This window comes from Cimex lectularius, unplaced genomic scaffold, assembly GCF_000648675.2.
Source record: "Cimex lectularius strain Harlan isolate CLEC.00 unplaced genomic scaffold, Clec_2.1 scaffold99, whole genome shotgun sequence".
NCBI lineage: Eukaryota > Metazoa > Arthropoda > Insecta > Hemiptera > Cimicidae > Cimex > Cimex lectularius.
The window spans coordinates 289,887-308,885 of NW_019392713.1; the positions used below are offsets into that span (position 1 = coordinate 289,887).

General features: G+C 34.4%; 2 protein-coding genes and 1 long non-coding RNA gene across 4 annotated transcripts; 1 reads left to right on the forward strand and 2 right to left on the reverse strand.

The window, feature by feature from the left end:
- Positions 1-1,295: 1,295 nt before the first annotated feature.
- On the reverse strand, positions 1,296-8,676 carry LOC106673074 (WD repeat-containing protein 37-like). Its single transcript, XM_014405022.2, has 10 exons — positions 8,179-8,676; positions 6,173-6,243; positions 5,913-6,035; positions 5,671-5,859; positions 5,443-5,615; positions 4,412-4,661; positions 3,953-4,091; positions 3,823-3,895; positions 3,562-3,726; positions 1,296-1,490 (listed from the first exon to the last, which is right to left on the reverse strand). The coding sequence occupies exons 1-10, from the start codon at positions 8,313-8,315 to the stop codon at positions 1,365-1,367; spliced, it is 1,446 nt and encodes a 481-aa protein (XP_014260508.1). The 5' UTR covers positions 8,316-8,676; the 3' UTR covers positions 1,296-1,364.
- A 2,919-nt stretch (positions 8,677-11,595) lies between these two features.
- On the forward strand, positions 11,596-18,444 carry LOC106673079 (GTP-binding protein Rheb homolog). Its single transcript, XM_014405028.2, has 5 exons — positions 11,596-12,219; positions 12,298-12,369; positions 12,473-12,680; positions 16,072-16,201; positions 18,153-18,444. Exons 1-5 carry the CDS (start codon positions 12,171-12,173, stop codon positions 18,240-18,242), a joined length of 549 nt encoding a protein of 182 aa, XP_014260514.1. The 5' UTR covers positions 11,596-12,170; the 3' UTR covers positions 18,243-18,444.
- Positions 12,766-13,511, reverse strand: LOC112126739. Of its 2 annotated transcripts, none has more exons than XR_002910185.1 (2): positions 13,237-13,511; positions 12,766-13,166 (listed from the first exon to the last, which is right to left on the reverse strand). It is a non-coding gene; the product is annotated as an uncharacterized LOC112126739 (long non-coding RNA). The 2 variants fall into 2 exon arrangements; XR_002910186.1 differs by having other exon boundaries at positions 12,766-13,182.
- Positions 18,445-18,999: the final 555 nt, after the last annotated feature.

Consider the following 18,999-nt stretch of genomic DNA (forward strand, 5'->3'; position numbering starts at 1 on the left):
TAAAAAAGGTGATGGTGATTTTTGGTTGACTTCATTCGGATTGATTTACTATATTTTCTTGAATCCTGTCGTAGCAATCAATACTGAAATGTATTGCTCTCAAATTGAAGCAATGAACCAAAAATTGGCATTAGTTAAGACGTCTCACATGTGACAACACAAAAACTGTTGGACTTTGGTTATGAGCTTTTGCCTCACCCTCCCTATTCTCCAGACCTCTCACCTACTGACCACCATTTTTCTGACACCTGGACAACGTTTTACAACATACAAAATTTATTGATCAAAAGTCGTCAGAAAAATCGAATTTGTTAATAATAAAGGCTTTAAACTTCAAACAGAGGGTACTGAGATGTTGCCATCACATTCGGAGAAGTGTATTGAGAGGGATTGAAGGTACTTTAATTAATAAAAAATGTGCAATATCATTTATTTAATTCGCTCATTTTATAATCGAAGACCTGCATTATTTTCTGTAGAACCCAGTAAAACTGAAGCATAGCCCTTTCTCAACTCATGGTTTCAGCCTGGCTGTCGATGTCCATTCTTGTTCTCTTGATTGGCCTTTGGTCCCTGCTTTAGGGCACCTTATCGACTTGTTGTATTATTGTTGTTTTTATGCATTTTATTTATATTTTCAAATTTGTAATGTGCCATTAAATAGGACCACATAATGCACCTGAATATGAAATCGGTTGAGGGAACTGAAAACTCACCTCAACATAATTGCTTTTATTTATATTTAAAAATATATATAACTTATAAAAATCAAATAACAAATAAATATAAAATAAGTCAATTTAGGTTTTGGACAAACATGACATTCAATTTAATACTGCTCAATATAAATTCGTTAATTACTAAAATTTAGGGGAAAGATTTTCATTACACACTAATTTAAAAAGTTTTTGATGTATTTTAAATAATGGCATTGCTTTACTAAATTCGGAATGTTGCATTAGGAATTAGAAAATCAAATATACAATATATTCTGATTCCTGTTGTTTCAAGATACATACTGCAAATGTAGGAAAGAGAAGTAAGTGCTGAGAAGGATTCCCCCAAATTTTTATGAAAAAAATTATTTTATTACAATGAGTTTTAAAGTGTATAGCCTATTGTGACAATGCGGTCACCTGCTGTTGACCTGGATGATGAATTAAATTAAACTTTTGATCTTGAATCGTAATATTAAGTAAAACTAAGTAATTAATTAGTTGACTAAATCCTGAGGTTGTATACGAGGGACAAAAGAAATTAGTGATGTTACACTGATCACAGCTAATCTACACATATTTTTGGTAGAAACATCTTTGTTTAATAATCGTGTCTTGTCAAAATTGGTATAAAGTGGTTTGCGAGGTCTAAAGATCTTTTATGTTCTGAATGCTCCAGCCGAGTATAAGCCTGTCGAACCCGCAGGAGAAAAAGTTTGAAGAAAAAGAATGCTCATCTGCCCAAGCCACACTGCAAACCATCCTTTGGTGTCCCTGTAAACCCATTTTAATTTAAAAAAATTCAAATAATTAAAAAACAAATTCAAAATTTGAAGAGAGGCCTTTCTGAATTGTGAAAATTAAGGTTCTGTTCAATCTGAAAAGTTTTGCAATGTAAATAATGTAATTTGGAGTTTAATAGTTTCTTGAAATGTATTCAGTTTTTCTTTTTGGAACAGTTCTAATTGAAAAAGAACATTTGATTTGAAATATTAGTTGTACTTTTTTTTTTTTTTTTTTTTTGCACCATTTGCCAAGTGTGCATTGGCGATTTTATTCTTCAGCAATCAAAAAACCACCTGAGGGGGGCAAGATGTATATAAAAAAATCACCTAAGCAACAGAATCAAGTCACTTACCATTAGATGGAGCTACAAGAAATGACATTTTTAACACAACCTAAATGCTACAAAACACATATATTTCTTAAAATAAAGTTGCAGCCATCTCGCATAGAGATTTTTCTGGCAGTAGCATGTCTACAAACTAAAATGTTTTACATAGGAATAGTTTAATATAAGCAGAGGTCATTGCCCATTATTTATCCATTTGTCTTATTTTTTTAATGTTATAAATTCTTCTAATATACTTTCTGAGAATGAACTATGTATATGTCTAAGTAAAACATTTTCATTTTATTTTGTCATTTTGCTTATTACTTATTTATGATTGCTCTTATTTAACACATTCGTTATACTATTGATTTGTAAAGAATCACCAGAGAAACAGCAAAAATTTTCACAAAATGTTGTAAAAAATTCCAAAAGGTCAAATGGAAAAGTCTTCATAGTAATGTTGCCAAAGCGATACTAAACTACTAAAGTACTAACTAAAGGCCAGACCGATTTGATTCCAAAAATACCCCCAACATTCTACAAGCTTTGAAAGGAGGGTTTTCAAGAAGAGGTGAGTCATTTTGGAATGGCATCTGTATATGGTGATGGGTTTAGTTTACTTTCAGAATGAAAGATGTAACAAATGTAACTAAAATAAGACATATCCAACGGACAATGTCCTGCACCTCTATTAAATTATACCAGGAGCATAGCTGATATCTAGCTGACTGGAAAAACTTATAAAGTAACAGAACTATTAATAACTAGGGGACCACAGAGGGTATGGCGTCTAACTCATATTTGCCATGCTAACGATTATGATATCAATCCCAGCACAGCCCAGGTTGAGAATAGTATGAAAGAAGTATTTCACCTCTTATATGTTGCCAAAGCGATACTAAACTACTAAAGTACAAACTAAAGGCCAGACCGATTTGATTCCAAAAATACCCCCAACATTCTACAAGCTTTGAAACGAGGGTTTTCAAGAAGAGGTGAGTCATTTTGGAATGGCGTCTGTATATGGACTTTATCCTTATACTCCTTTATCCCAAATAGCATAAAGGAAAACAACTCAGTAAATGATAGATGACTCTAACTCGTTACAAACAAAGAACAATGTTTTGGGAAGTCTCAAGCCCTGCACAACCCTCATGAACATCTTTGTCACTTCCTGGTTGTTTTCGGATTGTGATAGTAATAAACCGATTTGTAGTTGAATAAAAAAATATACATATATTTAAAAAATTCTTTCTGTCAAAGAAGGAGTAGAGATGTCATACAAGTTCATGAGAAAAATTAAATTAGTAGTATCAAATTAGAGACCAAATTAAATTAGTATCCATCCATGTACACTCGTTCAAATTTAATTAATTTTTTCTTTCATTTAACATGCCTAACATTTTTCAGAAAATTCAATAAATTAAATTGTTAACAATCATTTTTTATTTTTTGGTCTGTTTATCTGGGATTGGTCTGTCAGACTTTTCCCCATGTTCAAGTGTGTTTGCCCACAGGAATAAATCTCAAATTTCTTTATGTGGACTGTTCCAACATGCAGACAAAATCCCATTACGGAGTGGTGTCCCCTTAAGAAAAGTTCGACTCTACTTCAAATTAAGACTATTACTATTCTTTAGTAGTAGTCATTTGTCGAAACTTAATGAAGTAGCTGTGCATAAGTTAAGCTGTTTCTGCAATTCAACATTAAAGGTACTAAATAAGAAATACCTGACGATGCCTGGCTATACGTTGGCCAGTCAGATCAAAAAGCCTGACTTGACGGTTGTCATGGGGGATGGCTATAATTCCCAAATTTGAAACAGCCAGCTTGTTGATAGCAGAATCAGATCTTATTGTTGCCTGAGGGGACCTCATGTTTCTCAGATCCCAAACCTTAAAAATAAAAATAAAACATCTTTATTTTTATAAATATTTTTTATTATTATAAATTCTTAATAAAATCAATAAATAAAAGTAAATATGTATTACCTTGACTGTCCTGTCATCAGAGCCAGAAATCACCTTTTCTTCTCTCTTTGTAAATATAGCTGATGTGACAGTACTAAAAATTATACACATTCTTTAACTGAATCGGAATTTTGCATCATACTAAACTTACTCGGTGTGACCTTGAAAAACAGACACTGAGTGAATCGGTTCCCGGAAATCCCAAAGCCGGAATGTCGTGTCCTGAGAAGATGTCACAATAAGCCTTTGTGAATGGTGGCCACAGACATGAGTGATTTCTTGATCATGACCTGTTGGAATTCAAACTCAATAAAATGATGTAAAAACTTGCAAATGTTATAGCCTCATGATAAATTAACTACAGTACAATTATGAATAACAATTTATTGGTTGTTAAATTAATAAATTTATGTTAATTATCATTAGGTTTACTTTTAATAGTAAACTAAATGATGAAAGAAAGTTAGATTCAATGTTATGGTAGCTCAATTGTAGACCATTGGCATATCTATTAATTTGAGTCCCACTTGTTACATTAATTTTTCGTATCGACTTTATCTTCATAATTTAGTTTCCCTATAACAATCAAACAAGTTGAAAAGGCATTTACCTGTAAGTGTATTGACTAGTTCTTTTTTTTCTACATCATAAAGCCCAGCAGTTCTGTCCCAGGACGCAGTAATTATCAAGTCTCCCCCTGACATCCAATCAGCGTGAGAGACGACGCCGGCATGTCCAGTCAGCTCGGCAATCGGTGTCCGGAGTGTGGAAGTTCCTCCACCACCTTCTATGTCGGTATCACAACCACTCTCACCTTCACCACCACCTTCTATGTCCTCATCAGAAGATGCTCCTGTTTTCTAAAAAATCAATTCTATTAAAAATAAATAGAAGAAAGATCAGTGCACTGGTTGGTGAAACGGTTAAGGTGACTGGAAGGTATCTGGTTCGAATCTCAATGGAACTGAACCTGTGTCCAAAATACTTCCAAAATACTGACACCTTTTTCTTCCTCATTAATTAATAAAACTATTTTCAGGGAAACTTAACTCTCAACCTGACAAATCTCTTATTATTAAAATGTGAAAGGTTAATAGCATGTATTTTTTAATATTGTTTTTTAGAATTAAAATTTAAAAATAATACATTCTGTGCAAAAGCTTATTAAAATACGCTTGGAGCCTCCTGGTTTTCAACTCAATTTCAAAATGACGCAATTTTTTTTCAATTAAATATCCTTCATCCATTAATTATTGCACAATACTCTAAATATGATCAAGATTTATTTTCTGAACTCAAACATTAAAACAACAAATAAATCTAAAATAATTTAGGCAGGGTAGGCAAATACGAACTTAGAAAAAAATATAATTTGAAAACACATGAGCGGTGGTATATTGCAAAAAGTGGAACAAAACAGAATTTCCTTATTGTACAAGAAGGGATTGTGACAAATGTAAAGGAGGTAAAGTTCTCAAAGAAAGTTGGACCTGCTCCATGCTCGTTGATAAACAAATAATCACCCCTCTAAGGCAAATGACACCACCTGGCTAGAAATAGAAGAATAGATAGGAATTGGAATTGTTACACAATGTGACAGGCTGAGGGTTTAGATTGAACTTGATAAAAATGTAAACTCACATTGTAATCTGGTGTAATTGCTGCTTGCCAAACATGAGCTGTCTGATCACCTGAGGCTGTAAGTACTAAGTCTCTTGTCGGATGGAATCTGATTGAGTTGACAGAGCCTGAGTGACCGATGTAACGAAGAGCACATTTCCCAGATTCCATAATCCAAATTAATGCTGTGTGATCTAAACATGTTTCATACATTACAACAGGTTAAATGACTGTCAGTTTAAATAACACCTGCTGAAGCTGTTCCGACCAGCGGTACACCAGGCCGAGCAACGGCAACGTCCCAGACACCATCACGATGTCCTCTAAGCTCTTTCACGACTGAGCAGACTACAGAAGGTGTTTTGAAGCTTGATACAATTTTCGACGTTTGGGCTTTCAACTTGTGAGCCGTTTTCAACTTCTGAGATGAACCACTCACTAAATTAAAGCATAAATATAATTTCTTGTTTTGGCCTCAATAAGATACGTACATTTATGTTTTGAAGTTTTCACAGGTATTACATCATCGGTAGATTCAAAAATAGTCTGTTGTCTTTCAGGATTGTAATTTTCCTTTTCAAGCTTTTCATTAAGAGCATCTATCTTGTCATGTACTATAAAAGAAAAATGTATTCACTAGATATATGAAAAAACACATAATAAAAAGAAATTAAAATTTAAAACTGATACATTTTTAAGGTGTTAAATCTAATTCTTAGTTTCTTTAAATGGTCAAGCCATTAGAACTTACAATTCAAATTTTCATTGTACAAATTCTCAAACTCCTTTTCAATCTGTGCAAATAGATCCTGCAGCTTAGACCTTAACATTTGCATAGAAAAGTTAAAATTAGTACAATATATTAAAACACATAAAATTCCAACTATCACAATACCAAAATATAAATTATGTATGGTTAATTCTTTAAAAAAATTAAATTAAAAAAATAATATAAACATTAAGCAAAACTCTAAACACATTGAAACAAGAATGATTTTGATTGTTTAAATGGATAATTGACTAGACAAGTAAATGTTTTAACAAAAATATCCCATACTTTTGATTGCCTCTAATGAAAGGCCTCCTGACCTTCCTTTTTTCCTGAATGGCCAGCAGCTCACCAGTGGTATTCCGAGTTGTCCGGAAAATAATGCAGATTTATGATTATAAAATTGAAACAATTAAGTAAAAAATTATAAATTTTTTTTATTAATTAAGTCCTCCATCACTGTCAATACACTTCTCCCAATGTGATCTCTATAATCTCTGAATAGAATTTCCAGGCTTTATTATTAACAAATTCTGTAATCGCATTTTCTAACAACTTTTGATCGATAGTGTTTTTTATATTGTAAAACATAAACATAAACCAGGTGTCTGAAAACCTCACGTGTCTGGAGAATTAGGAGGTTGAGGCAGAACCTCATAACCAAGATACAGTTTTTGTGTTATCATATGTGCGACATGGGGCCGAGCGTTGTCATGAAACAGAATTGGCCTTTTCCAAATGACCAAAAACGGCTTAACTAATGCCCATTTTAGGTGCATTGTTTCAATTTGAGAGCAATTCATTTCAGTATTGATTGTTTCGCCAGGATTCAATAAGATATTGTAAATCAGCCGAAATGAAGCCCACCAGAGATTACTATCACCTTTTTTTGATAAGTTGGGGGGCTTTGGACAATGTTATGCTGCTTCTCCTTTGTCAAGCAACTGTCCAGAACGTATACTATTATAGCAGAGGACCCACTGTTCATCAAAGTATTAAGTTGGCAAAGATGTGTTGCGCAAACTTCATAATGTTTTTTTTGTTTTTTTCAGTCATTAATGCACGGGGAACTCAACTTTCGAGCTTTTTCACCTTTCCAATTGCCTTAAGGTGGTCAGCAACAGTCGATTTGCTAACTGAGAGATTCTCTGCGATTGTTCGAACAGTTCTGGGATTTCCTTCGTCCAAAGCATGCAGAACATCACCATCTAGGGAAGAAATCCTTAAATGATCTTTGTTTCAAGGCTAAAGTCTACCTCTCGAAATTTTTTAAACCATCTCTGAACTGTGCTCCCACTCTCACCGCCCCAGACTTCATTAATGTTTCTGGCCGTTTGGGCACCATTCCAACCTAGACACATGTTGTTCAGTAAAGACTGAATTATTCTCAAGTAATGAAATGCTACTGAGGTAAACAAACACTTTTGTTTTGAAGAGGATTAAAAAATGTTGACATCCCTACAAAAGAATAATCCATCCAATGTAAACACTTTATTATTTAGATGGGTAATTGAAAGAAAACATGAAGCATTATTTTCTGGACAACACAATATCATTTCACTTGGTGTGAAACTTCTAGTACACTACAAATGTTTTTGAAAAGTTCAATAACCAAATTAACCAATTAAAAAATGTTTTTGAATAGTGCTTACCCTTTGATGAAAAGGGTGCTTTTTAACTTTAAACATTAACGTTTAAACGTTGTGGCAAGTTAACAAAACTTGTATTAACTAAGTGGGGAACAAGTTTCTGAACAAACAGTATTTTAATTCGGGACTTATACACAAAAGTCTACACTCCTTTTTTAGTAGTTGAACATATATATACAATATATACACATATATATTATATATACAACATATAATCATTTATAAGGCAATTTCTTACATTGTTAACAAGGAAAAGCTCAATTCAATTTGATAAAGAATAATAAAAACAATTTGTCGATGGTGATCGGTGTATCTCATAGAAAGAAACGTCTAATTTACCTGATGACTGGTGGAAGATTGGTGTCCCCTTCGACGTCTTGAGATCTGAAGCTGGTGTTGAGCTGGCTATAAACGTGAGAGGGCATCTCGGCTTCGGACCTGGGGATGCTGACCCGTTTGCTCTTCGACTTGCTCATCTCTTCGATAAGTCGGCCGGTCGGATTCAGCGGCCTTGTCTGGCTGACATCCTCGCACGGTGAAAACAGAGTCAAAAATTATTGTCGGAGGAATCGAACGGCCGTCGAGCTTTAACTTTTGTTTCTCGAAATGGGTACTTCACCCGGTGACGTCAATCGACTTACGCAATTCTCCCGAACTGGGCCTATTAAGTAATTCTCGCAGTGAAAACAAACGATATGCCATTATATAACCAGCAGGACCGGCGAGAGCTGCGAACGGTACCAGATACGTACGATAGACGACCAGGCCGAAGTGGTCCGACCAGCTGGCAACTATTATTTCGATCCGCCAGTAAGCTTGGTACTTGGCAGAGGCGAGGCCGAGCGCTGCCAACAACTCTTGTTGCCCCATTCCACGGCCGTTTTACGTCTGTCTATCCGCTGACGCACCGACGTGCCTGGTCTCATCCAACTTTCAATTTGATCTTTTCAAAAAGTTCAACTAAAATAATATACTTTTTATGTAAGATCTTGGTTGAGATGAAAAAGTCACGAGCGGGATTCGAAAGTCACGATAGCTCAAGAGCCGAAGGTCGTGGGTTCGGATACCGCTCGTGACAGTAACTTTTTCATCTCAACCAAGACCTTACATAAAAAGAATAATTAATCGAAATAATATAGTCGTTTCATGTCAATCTCAATGATTTATTTTGTACGTCATGGGGTTGTAGTATACCACCTTCTTTAGAAGCTTTTGTACCCCCTGTATTTGCAATAAATCTGGGAATTTGATCGTTTAACCTGTTTCTTACACGGTTGTATTGTAGATCTGAAAATATATTTCTTGCGTAGAGGTGAAGCACCACAGACTTACAGCATCCCCTTGGAGCCAATTTTGCAGAATACCTTTGGAAGATAAATTTCAGTTCTCGTCACGAAGGCCTGTGCAGGCTGAGATAATCCTAGAGATAGGAACAGCCAGGGTCTGAAGGAAACACACGGGAGCCAAATCCCGTCATGAAACCTGTTAAGATTTGGAGTCATTGATGTTTCGTAAAACTGTTTTACTTTCAAATCATATTTTTCCTCATTATTACTCACAACTTCTGATTTTCTGTGATAATATGATAATACTAATCCCAATCCGGCATCAGGGCTCGAGTCCTGTCACAGTCGAGGCAGATCCTTTACCTAAAGGGCCATCAATCTATTGGTATATATATTTATGGTTTCAATCTATTACTGTGTGTCCTGGAACCCAGCAGATAGTGATTCCGTTTTGCATTCCCGAATTATTTAATACAGGCTAGCAATTCAGAAACGTTTTTGAGATGATGGTGATCAAGTTCAGTGCTTTAATACTCGATAGCCATGTCTGTTTCGTATTTTTTGTTCTTATTACCTTGAGTACATTTCTATTTGGTGTACATCCCTGTGAGTACCCGTCTCCTTTCCATCGTTTTTCCAACAAATTGTTCCTTCCTCGACCGTGGGGTTTTCCCCTGGAAGATTTGTTTAAATTCAATATCTTGTTGCTGTCACCTCGTGGAGCCATGAGTATCGGATAGTCTCTCATTAAGATAAGACTAAAATTCACAGATTAATAAACAAAACTAATTGAACTAGTTTATCTCTTGTTGTTGATTATTTCCTCCAGTTTAAGGTTATAATTGTCGAACTAGTACGACATACGTAATATGTATAAGATTTATTTTCATTGTAGCGTTTCGAAGGTCTAACCGGCTTCCTCTTAGAATCATCAACTGAGATCGTTAAACAGTCAATTACAATTAAAATAAATGTACATACATATGCCGTACGAGTTCATTTATTACAACCCCTCACTAACGATAAAAAGAAAGAAAGAAAAAATTGACACACTTCTCGACAATCACGTAGAAAAAAATCACAAAAATACACTGATGGACAAATTTAACGCATCACTCAATTTATTTAGTTTAAAATTAAATCCGTTATATTATTACATTAGTTATTCAAAGGAGATATTCAAAGTCAAAATAAACATTAAACAATTCTTCGTTTACTTTTGTACTGATTCATCCCATTTGCACAAAAAGTTACTAAGATCGCTTTCACTTAACCTTTTTACTTCCTTGATTTCATTTGATATTATGCTAATTCTTAAGCCTTTTTCCAGTCAGGTATTTGAGTGGGTATGGTAGTGTCAAGGTCATAACATTATTAGAGAAGGATCTAGTAAGAAGTCGTCAAAAGACTGAGTGTAAAACACTCAACAATAGGAAGGGTTCTTCGGCACTTCAGAAAAACAGGGTTTCACACTCGCATTACGACGCAAAGGAAGGGCAGAAATATTGTCATTGCTCGTGGGAAGTTGGCCTCACATCGTATGCCCCTTTGAGACGACCTGCAGCAACAGCCCGCCACCACCAGCTCAGGAGAATATGGTGCAGGAAGCGCCTAGTAGAGGACACCAATTGGAAGTCGATTATGTTACAGACGAGTCGCGTTCCTGTCAGCAGGCGGCGAAGAGTACCGAGAACAGGGGATGCGTACAGTGCCCCAGTTGTGCTCCCTTCAGTGCAGTTTGGAGGAGGCGGTGTAACGGTATGCGCTGGGGTTTACACTGGAGGACGAACTGGACTCCATATTGATGAAGGCAACCTCACCGCAGTCCGTTATACCCAAGAAATTAACCATAATGCCTCAAACCAGGGATCTCATTGGGCAGGGATTTTCTTTTTCTAGCTGACAATGCCAGACCTAATAGGGGCAGAGTTGTTCATCAATTTTAGAAAACCTGAGAATTACCATCCTCAGCCAGTTGGCCTGCAACAACTGAGTGCAGTGTGCAACATCTTTGGAGTGAAATTATTTACGAAATTTGTAGTACCTTAGTAACAGTATACCTAAGGCGCACATTGGTTTTAGCTAACAGAGGACATTGTTAACGGTAGTAATCGTTTAAAAAAATTATCATGTTTAATAAACAAAATTATGGAATTAAAACGTTTTTTTTTGTTATTTTTTCAAAATGGCTTAATTAAATTTTCCTTCAGTAAAAAATAATAATTTCTAATAAATTTTAGTGTTATTTATAATTCTAGGGGAAGTAAATGCTACAAAATTGACAATACCCCTATTCATTTTGAGCAGTGAATATAAAAAATGTTAATAATACAATTTTCGTTATAAAGAAACCAGCTGGAGATAAGTGACTCTAGACAGAAACTCTACTAAACCATTGTATATGATGTATAATTTATATATTTGTAAATAAAAATTTTGGTCTGTTCTGTCTGTCACTTCTCTGATCTCACCTGCCCTCAAATGCTAGGTTTTGATTTTTGAGCGTGTTCATCTGTGCTCCGATCTGGTTCCGAGGCCCTTAGACACAGCACGTAGGGATTTTGTGCCCGTCCCCGAATAAAATCGCCTTTTTAATCTAGGATAGTTTTTCGTGTAAATTTCTTCGACGCGAAACGGTTTCGAGCTCGGGCCGAGGGTCAGAGTGAAAATCGGCTCGCGCCGTCTCAGCGATGGGCGAGGCGGACGGCGGATTTCCCTCATCAGCGGCGGAGTCGGGGAAATCGTTCCACCTCCCCCGTGGGCCGGAATAAAATCCTAAAACCGGGGGGCGAAATTACGAGAGGGTCCTTCGAAATTGTGCAATTTCAAGGCGTCAGGGGATTCGTGGGTCCGTCCTTCGGCCGACTGCGACGAGATATCTCCTCCTTCGGCTTAACCTCAACTCCCGAATCAGTCAGTGTTTCGATACGCGCGGTGGTGCAGGCGGAGCGAGATCGGTCGTTTATGCGTTTTCAGGCTTGGATTTGATGGAAGAAGAGGACAAGAGGCCCTGAACAACGACACCGAGGATAGGAACGATTTGAAATGCCTCCCAAGCAAAGGAAAATCGCTATCATGGGCTACAGATCCGTAGGTAAAAATATTTATAAACATTCGCCGATTTCGGAAAATCAGTCTCGAATTAATTTGAGTAACTATTTGATTTTTCAAGGCAAATCTTCCCTGAGCATCCAGTTCGTCGACGGGCAGTTCGTCGACTCGTACGACCCTACGATAGAAAATAGTAAGCGCCGTGCGACTTCCCCTCTTATCTCCCTGGCCTTAGTCGTTTATTGCGCGTTTTACGTGTTTTTTTTTTCCTACAAGTAATTTCTTTTTCCTACCAGTTTTCACAAAAACGACTAGAGTGAAGAGCCAGGACTACGACCTGAAGCTGGTCGACACGGCCGGACAAGACGAATATTCGATATTTCCGGCTCAGTACTCGATGGACGTCCACGGCTACGTCCTCGTCTACTCGATCACGTCCTCTAAGTCCTTCGAGGTGGTGCAGATAATTTACGACAAACTGCTCGACATGATGGGGAAAATTCAGTAAGTGCACTTATCCCATCCTTTATTATTAATAAATATGTTATGCCGATCTAACATGAACAGGTTGACAATGTTAAATATAAAGGCCTTTTTTTTCTCCACCACAGTAACCCTGCAGTGGAGATGTATATTTGACACGCTTCCAATATGTGATTACATATTCTGCAATTATATTAAATTGAGTTAGTTAATTCTTTTTTTTATTGTTTTATGTACTACATAATTAACAATTAAAAGTCACAATATTAACAATTTTTTTTATATGGGGCCATCCCTCAGAGTAGAAACTCTTTTCCTAATGCTGATCTACCCTGTTCTTGTTTTTCACATTCGTAGATCAGGTGATTCCATGTTTGAATGCCTTGGTGATTGGTTCAAATATTCTCTGTTGCAGCCATGTTTAAAATTATCTGTCAAAGTTAGTTGCAACCCGCTGTTAATCGTCATAAAGAACTGTTTAGTTTGTTTTCCATTCTTGCCATTTTTCTTCAATGATTTTTTTCTTTAAGTTTAAGACATAATTATGTGGCACTTTTGAATATAGGATGTTACCAACCTTTCACTAAGCACAGCTTCCTTTGCTCGACTTCATCTTTCTTTTGTCTCCCACGTGTGCCTTGATCTACTTCAGATATAATTTCATTTGTTTAGGAACCTAAGAGATTTTTGTTATCTTTTATTTTCATAATCGTTATCTGACTATCTGTTCATCTATATATAAAGACTTAAAATTATCCAATTTTTCATTCAATTTGAAACTGATATCAATATATTTCGGTTTTCCTAAAAAAAAAAAAAAATCATTGATAGGCCTTTTTTTTCGAACAAACGTTTAAGGCATATAACACAGGATGTTTTTTTAAATATTTTATTTTCTGTGTTCTGTATTTTGCTTAAATTAATACATATAATTGAGTACAAATGTTTCCAATAATTTGACTTAATTATGCATAAATCAATTTATGGCAGAATGTAATTTTATAAGTTTGTATGTTTTTTTGTTTATATGTTGTCATTTAGTTTTAACAGGATAACAAAGGGAGAAAAATATATACGTAAATACTAGAAATGATGGTCAAAACCACAATCTAAACTCAACGTTAAGTTTAATTTTGTCTGTCATGCGCTTGAAATCTGTTTTATTTTCAAATTCACTAAATATTGGTAAAGTTTCCTTTCTAAGAAGTTCCTTTTCGGATATTAGCCATTTCTTCCTCTGGAGAATATATGCTCTTATAAGCGAATATCTATAGCGGTCCGATACAAGACAGTCTTATTGTGTGGACACCCGGCCAATATATGCATTTATTAGGTGTGTTCCTCTACATAGTGTAACTAAGATAGTGTTCCAACTATCTGTGGAGGGGACTGCGGTAGCCGAGTGGTTAGCATGAGAGACTGTCACGCTGCGGTCGTGGGTTCGATTCCCACCGTCGCCTCTGGCCCTTTTTTCCCGATAACCCCCAATTTGAACACACAAGAATTCGTACCATGGCTAATATGCAAGGTCATAAGGCCAATAAAAAACAAAAAAAAACAACTATCTGTGGAAGTACTTCATATATGGGCTGTGTGCTGACAAAATCGTAGTGAGGCTGAGTGTAAATGGTAAAACGTCCTTTATTGCTGTCCTGGATGGAATGTCAGGAAAGAATATTTTACTTTATTGACCTTTTTGTGAAGCCTGCCATCTTTTATGCCATTTATTTATTGTAGCTTACTGTTATAGTCAAATCAGTAGCTGAGGAAGCAGCTAGATGGTCAGCCTCTTCGTTTTCCAGAATCCCAACTCCCAACATAATTGGATCATGGACTCCAGCATCCTAAAACTTCTTATTTGTAACCGAATGTCCTCAACGAGCATTACTTTGTTATATACATTGCAAATAGCATGCATGGCTACTTGACTGTCCATCTTTATGGTAAACTTTAGCTGTTCATCTTTGTATGAAAATATTTCTGCCCAAATCATCACTTTCTAATTTGCTAGTTGTTCAGCCCAATTGTTTGAGGATATTTTATGTAGTCTGAACTTTTCCTCATATATTTTTTGTCCTTATGATAAATTGCATATGTAGCACCCATGTTGTCCTTTATTTTGTTTCTGTATTTGTATATATAATAAACCTTATTGTCTACTTGATTAAGGGTTTGTTCTATTTTGACATTTGCTGGGTGCGTCCAGTTCTTGTAAGACACTGAAAGAAGAAATCAACCTCAAGGTTAATAATTCCCTGGAGTCCTCTTAGTGTCATGTACTGCTCACCTATTTGCAAAATTTTTATTCCTTTAGGTATTATGTTCACTATTATGCATGCTGCCTCATACGATGTGGTGCGATATTATTCTTTAGACCCTTTCAAGCATTTTGTCACTTGATAGGACATCGACTGCATCCATCCATTCTGGCACATCATAGGTCATCATCAGCAGAACAACTGTCATAAATCCCTGTAGTGTTTCATATCCTAGTCCCCAGTTAACTTTTGCTACCTTCGACAATGTGTTTACCAACATCAACGTTTTTTCAATTACCTTTTTCATTTGTGAACTCTAGCTCTTTTTTTTTTTTATTTTTATTTTTTTTTTTAATTAAATATTCCTGAATTGCCCAATTCATTTACTAATTCAAATTAAGTAAGTTCAGATTTTCTCTAAGAACTTTTGATTTTTCTTAACTGAAAAATATTCTATTACTTTTGGCCCAGCTGTAGATAGTTCTTAATGCTTTATTTGCCAAAAGTTAACCAGCTGGTTATTAAAATGGTTTAGGGTATGATGGTTGCATGATTTCAAAGAACATTTTTTCTATCAAGGAGAAGCCAAAATACAAAATGAAAATTCGCAGTATAAATTTCTTCTGTAAATAACACTGTCTTATAATAGACAGAGAATGTAATTCACAGTACTGATAAAATGTCAAAACAGACTAAATTAGTCAATAGATTTATTTTTGTTTTGTAATTACCCTGAAATTACATTTAACTTTCCCTTTTGCATTCCTCAGTTTGGTAACCATTTCCCTTTTTCTTTCATGTATTTTACTTGTGTCACCTTAACCATTTTGAAAAGTGCATTCTAATAAGAAATATTTCACAATTTTATTCCAATTTTCCATCTTTGATGAAGGTGACAGTCATCAACCATATAAAATAATCTCATATAATTATATAATAAAACAGTAATGTACAATCATTGATCAGTTACATGGTAAATTCAAATATAAACAGTCGAATACAATTCTATATATACCAATCCATATAGTATTTAGTAGTTGGGGGAAATTGTGTTATTCAAATCAATTTCATTGAGTTTTAGTGTGTATATTGTAGGCACTCTTTCCTTTAGATATAACAAAGGCATGATTTGTAATGGTTTTATACATTTTTAGAGTTCCAATAGTGTTGGTCGGTAATAAAACGGATCTTCACATGGAGAGGATGATCAGTTCAGATGAGGGAAAAAGACTGGCGATATCCTGGAAGGCGGCTTTTCTGGAGACTTCGGCTAAACAAAATGAGGTAATTTTTTTTATAAGTCCGACGCATCCAGGACCTTCACATCAGAGTATCTACTTTTCTCTGTTATCATTGTAAACATTTGATATCTTTGGTTTACATTGTTGGAAAATATCATGAGAATTGAATAAAATAACAAAAAGAAAGAGAAAAAAATGTGAACACTTTTTCACAGTTCTGTCATATATCTTTATATCTTTAAGAAATTATGAGAAGTTGAATGAAATTCACAAAAAGTGAATCATTATATATATACAAAATATTTCATTATTTTTGCCTTATGAAAAAGTAAATATGACTCATTTTATAAAAGAGTTGTGTTAGTTGATTTGGTTCTTATGTCTTAATTATGTGAAAATGATGATAGAAAAATTATCTGGAACATTTTAAAATTTTTTTTTTAATATTTTAAGAGCTAGAATCATACTCTGATTGAATCATGCTAGGCAGTAAGTATGATGATGGTATATGAGGAGAACCCAGTCTAGTTTTTATTATTATTCTTTTTATTGTGCACAAATGTATATATTAAACAACACAGGGTTGCGTTATCAGCTCGATTTTATGTGTAAGTCAGCCACAATTTTCTTTTCTTTGATTTTGGATGACCCTCTCCTCATCATTTCTTGTTTTTGGTGTACGTATTACCAATGAGGTAATAAAGATGATTTTCAGGGTTTCAAAGAAACGTTACAATATTGGTATCATAGAATCAAATAAATCATCTACATTTACCAAATAGTATACATTGATACATTGTAATGTATGCAAAACAGTGAGAGCTGTTTAATTTGGTGTTCATTGCCAGAGGACAGAATATTTGGCAGTTTATCCGACAATTGACAATTGATATAGTGATTGCAGAAAGAAGAGAACACCAGGCAGATAATAAAGTTAGGCAAGTCTTTCATAATATTGTCTACAGAACATATTTCTTTTGAGTTAATAATACAGTCGACTAGTTAATTTGAAACTTGATAATTCAAATTTCTTGATAGTATGAACTCAGCAGGTCACTTCGGTAAATCGAAAAATGTTCAGTTTTACAGTTGATCTATATCCACTTTTTCATTATATTTTACTATGTTTTACATATGTACAGTTTAAGCAATAACTTGGAAAAAAGCATATCAACTCTTCAACATTTTTTTTTCTTTTCTTTCTCCTTTTTTTCTTCCTTTTGATAATTCAAATTATTTTTGTGGTCCCTTGGGTTGCGAATATTAAGAGTTGACTGTATATCCATTTTTTTTAGGAAATTTTAATTTTGTATGCACTTTTAAGTTTCAGTTGAATATATAGTAAGGTGATATATATAGATTATTGATATCCTCCCACTATTTATAAATGTATGATCCTCACAGTAATATAAACAATAATAAAAGTTATTATATATTTATATGTATAAAATATAGTAGACTGTGGTGGCTTAGTGTTTCGAGCATATGATTCGTATTTGCCTATTTGCCACCATAGTGGTTCTGGGTTTGAATCATTGACAATTGATATAGTGTTGCCCTTGGAATTTGATTTGAGTTCAATTTGGAAAAATTATCAGAAGGTGGTTCTGAACCCTTGTGGTTGGATGTTAAGCCCTTCTGTATGACAGGAATTACTTTGTTTTTGAAATATCCCATAATTAGTAAAGACCTGATAAGTTTTAATATTGGTGGTGGTTGTTGGTTTGAAAGTCGCTAAATACACTATTTTACACTGAATGATACTTGATGTGGTAAGTTTTATTTATTAGATTAGTGTCTTACCTTTTGTAAAAATTATAGAAAAAGCTAAAAATATGAATATAATAAACGTTAAATGAATAAAGAAAATTTATATATTGTTTAACTTAAATGAACGTTTGACTTAATTTTCTTGATAAATGGATATGAAATTAATTTTAATTTTTCGAGTGTAAAAAGTTACTTTGCAGTGAATGCTTGATTAATTGTTTCAGTCAGTTGCGGATGTGTTCCATACAATGCTATTGGAAATAGAGAAAGCCAACGGCAACGTGACCGACAAAGGAAACTGCACACTCTCTTGAACCCAGGGGGAAGCATATTCGTATATATTTATGAGGGCGAAACGGTGCATAATGGAAAAAAAAATTATGAGCAGATGATTGACATCCTACAATAATGGGTATTTGTCTTTAAAAACGATGAGTGCCATTTAACTTGAACAAGTAAAATTAATTAAAAAAAAAAAATTAATAGAGAGATTTTAAATAGCTCAAGTAAAATAAAATTAAAAGGTTTTTCTCTCAATAAATGAAATTTCAGTAAATCGTTCAACAAAAATTGTATCAGTTGGTTTTTAAATGAAGCATTTCATAAAATCCACTTAGTTCCTAATTAAAGACAAACACCTGTTGGAATGTCATAAATTAAATTTTTATTTATAAACGTACCTTATGTACAGTGATAATCTGTAAGAGTTTTTGCTTATTTTCATAGGTTTGTCCTTTGATTTTAGGATAAACGCACTTGTGAATCAATTACATGATAATATTTATAAAAAAAGATAACAATATGTTGTAATATACAAATTGCAATGTAGGATAAAAAGGACTATCTTTGAGTTCTTCTATTTTCACAAAAACATTTGTATAAATTTAACATAATCTTATTGTATAATACATGTTATTTTTGTGGACATAGGTTAATACCATATATGTTTGTTATGTATTCTTGTTTTATAGTGTTGCATAATTCTTAGCACAATTTATTCATTTCTTAAACAAGTAATAATATTACCATTAATGTTAGATCGTTTTGTTTTTTTCGAGAGCCCACTTCACC

What these genes read in the sequence shown, in the direction of transcription:
- LOC106673074 (XM_014405022.2), bottom strand. Translation starts at nt 8,315, where the DNA reads ATGAGCAAGTCGAAGAGCAAACGGGTCAGCATCCCCAGGTCCGAAGCC. An exon ending in GTACAATGAAAATTTGAATT is followed by an intron (nt 6,036 to 6,172) that starts GTAAGTTCTAAT and finishes TTTCTTTTATAG; the next exon opens with TACATGACAAGATAGATGCT. An exon ending in ACTAGTCAATACACTTACAG is followed by an intron (nt 4,092 to 4,411) that starts GTAAATGCCTTT and finishes GAATTCCAACAG; the next exon opens with GTCATGATCAAGAAATCACT.
- LOC106673079 (XM_014405028.2), top strand. Translation starts at nt 12,171, where the DNA reads ATGCCTCCCAAGCAAAGGAAAATCGCTATCATGGGCTACAGATCCGTA. An exon ending in CGACCCTACGATAGAAAATA is followed by an intron (nt 12,370 to 12,472) that starts GTAAGCGCCGTG and finishes TTTTCCTACCAG; the next exon opens with TTTTCACAAAAACGACTAGA. An exon ending in GACATGATGGGGAAAATTCA is followed by an intron (nt 12,681 to 16,071) that starts GTAAGTGCACTT and finishes ATACATTTTTAG; the next exon opens with AGTTCCAATAGTGTTGGTCG.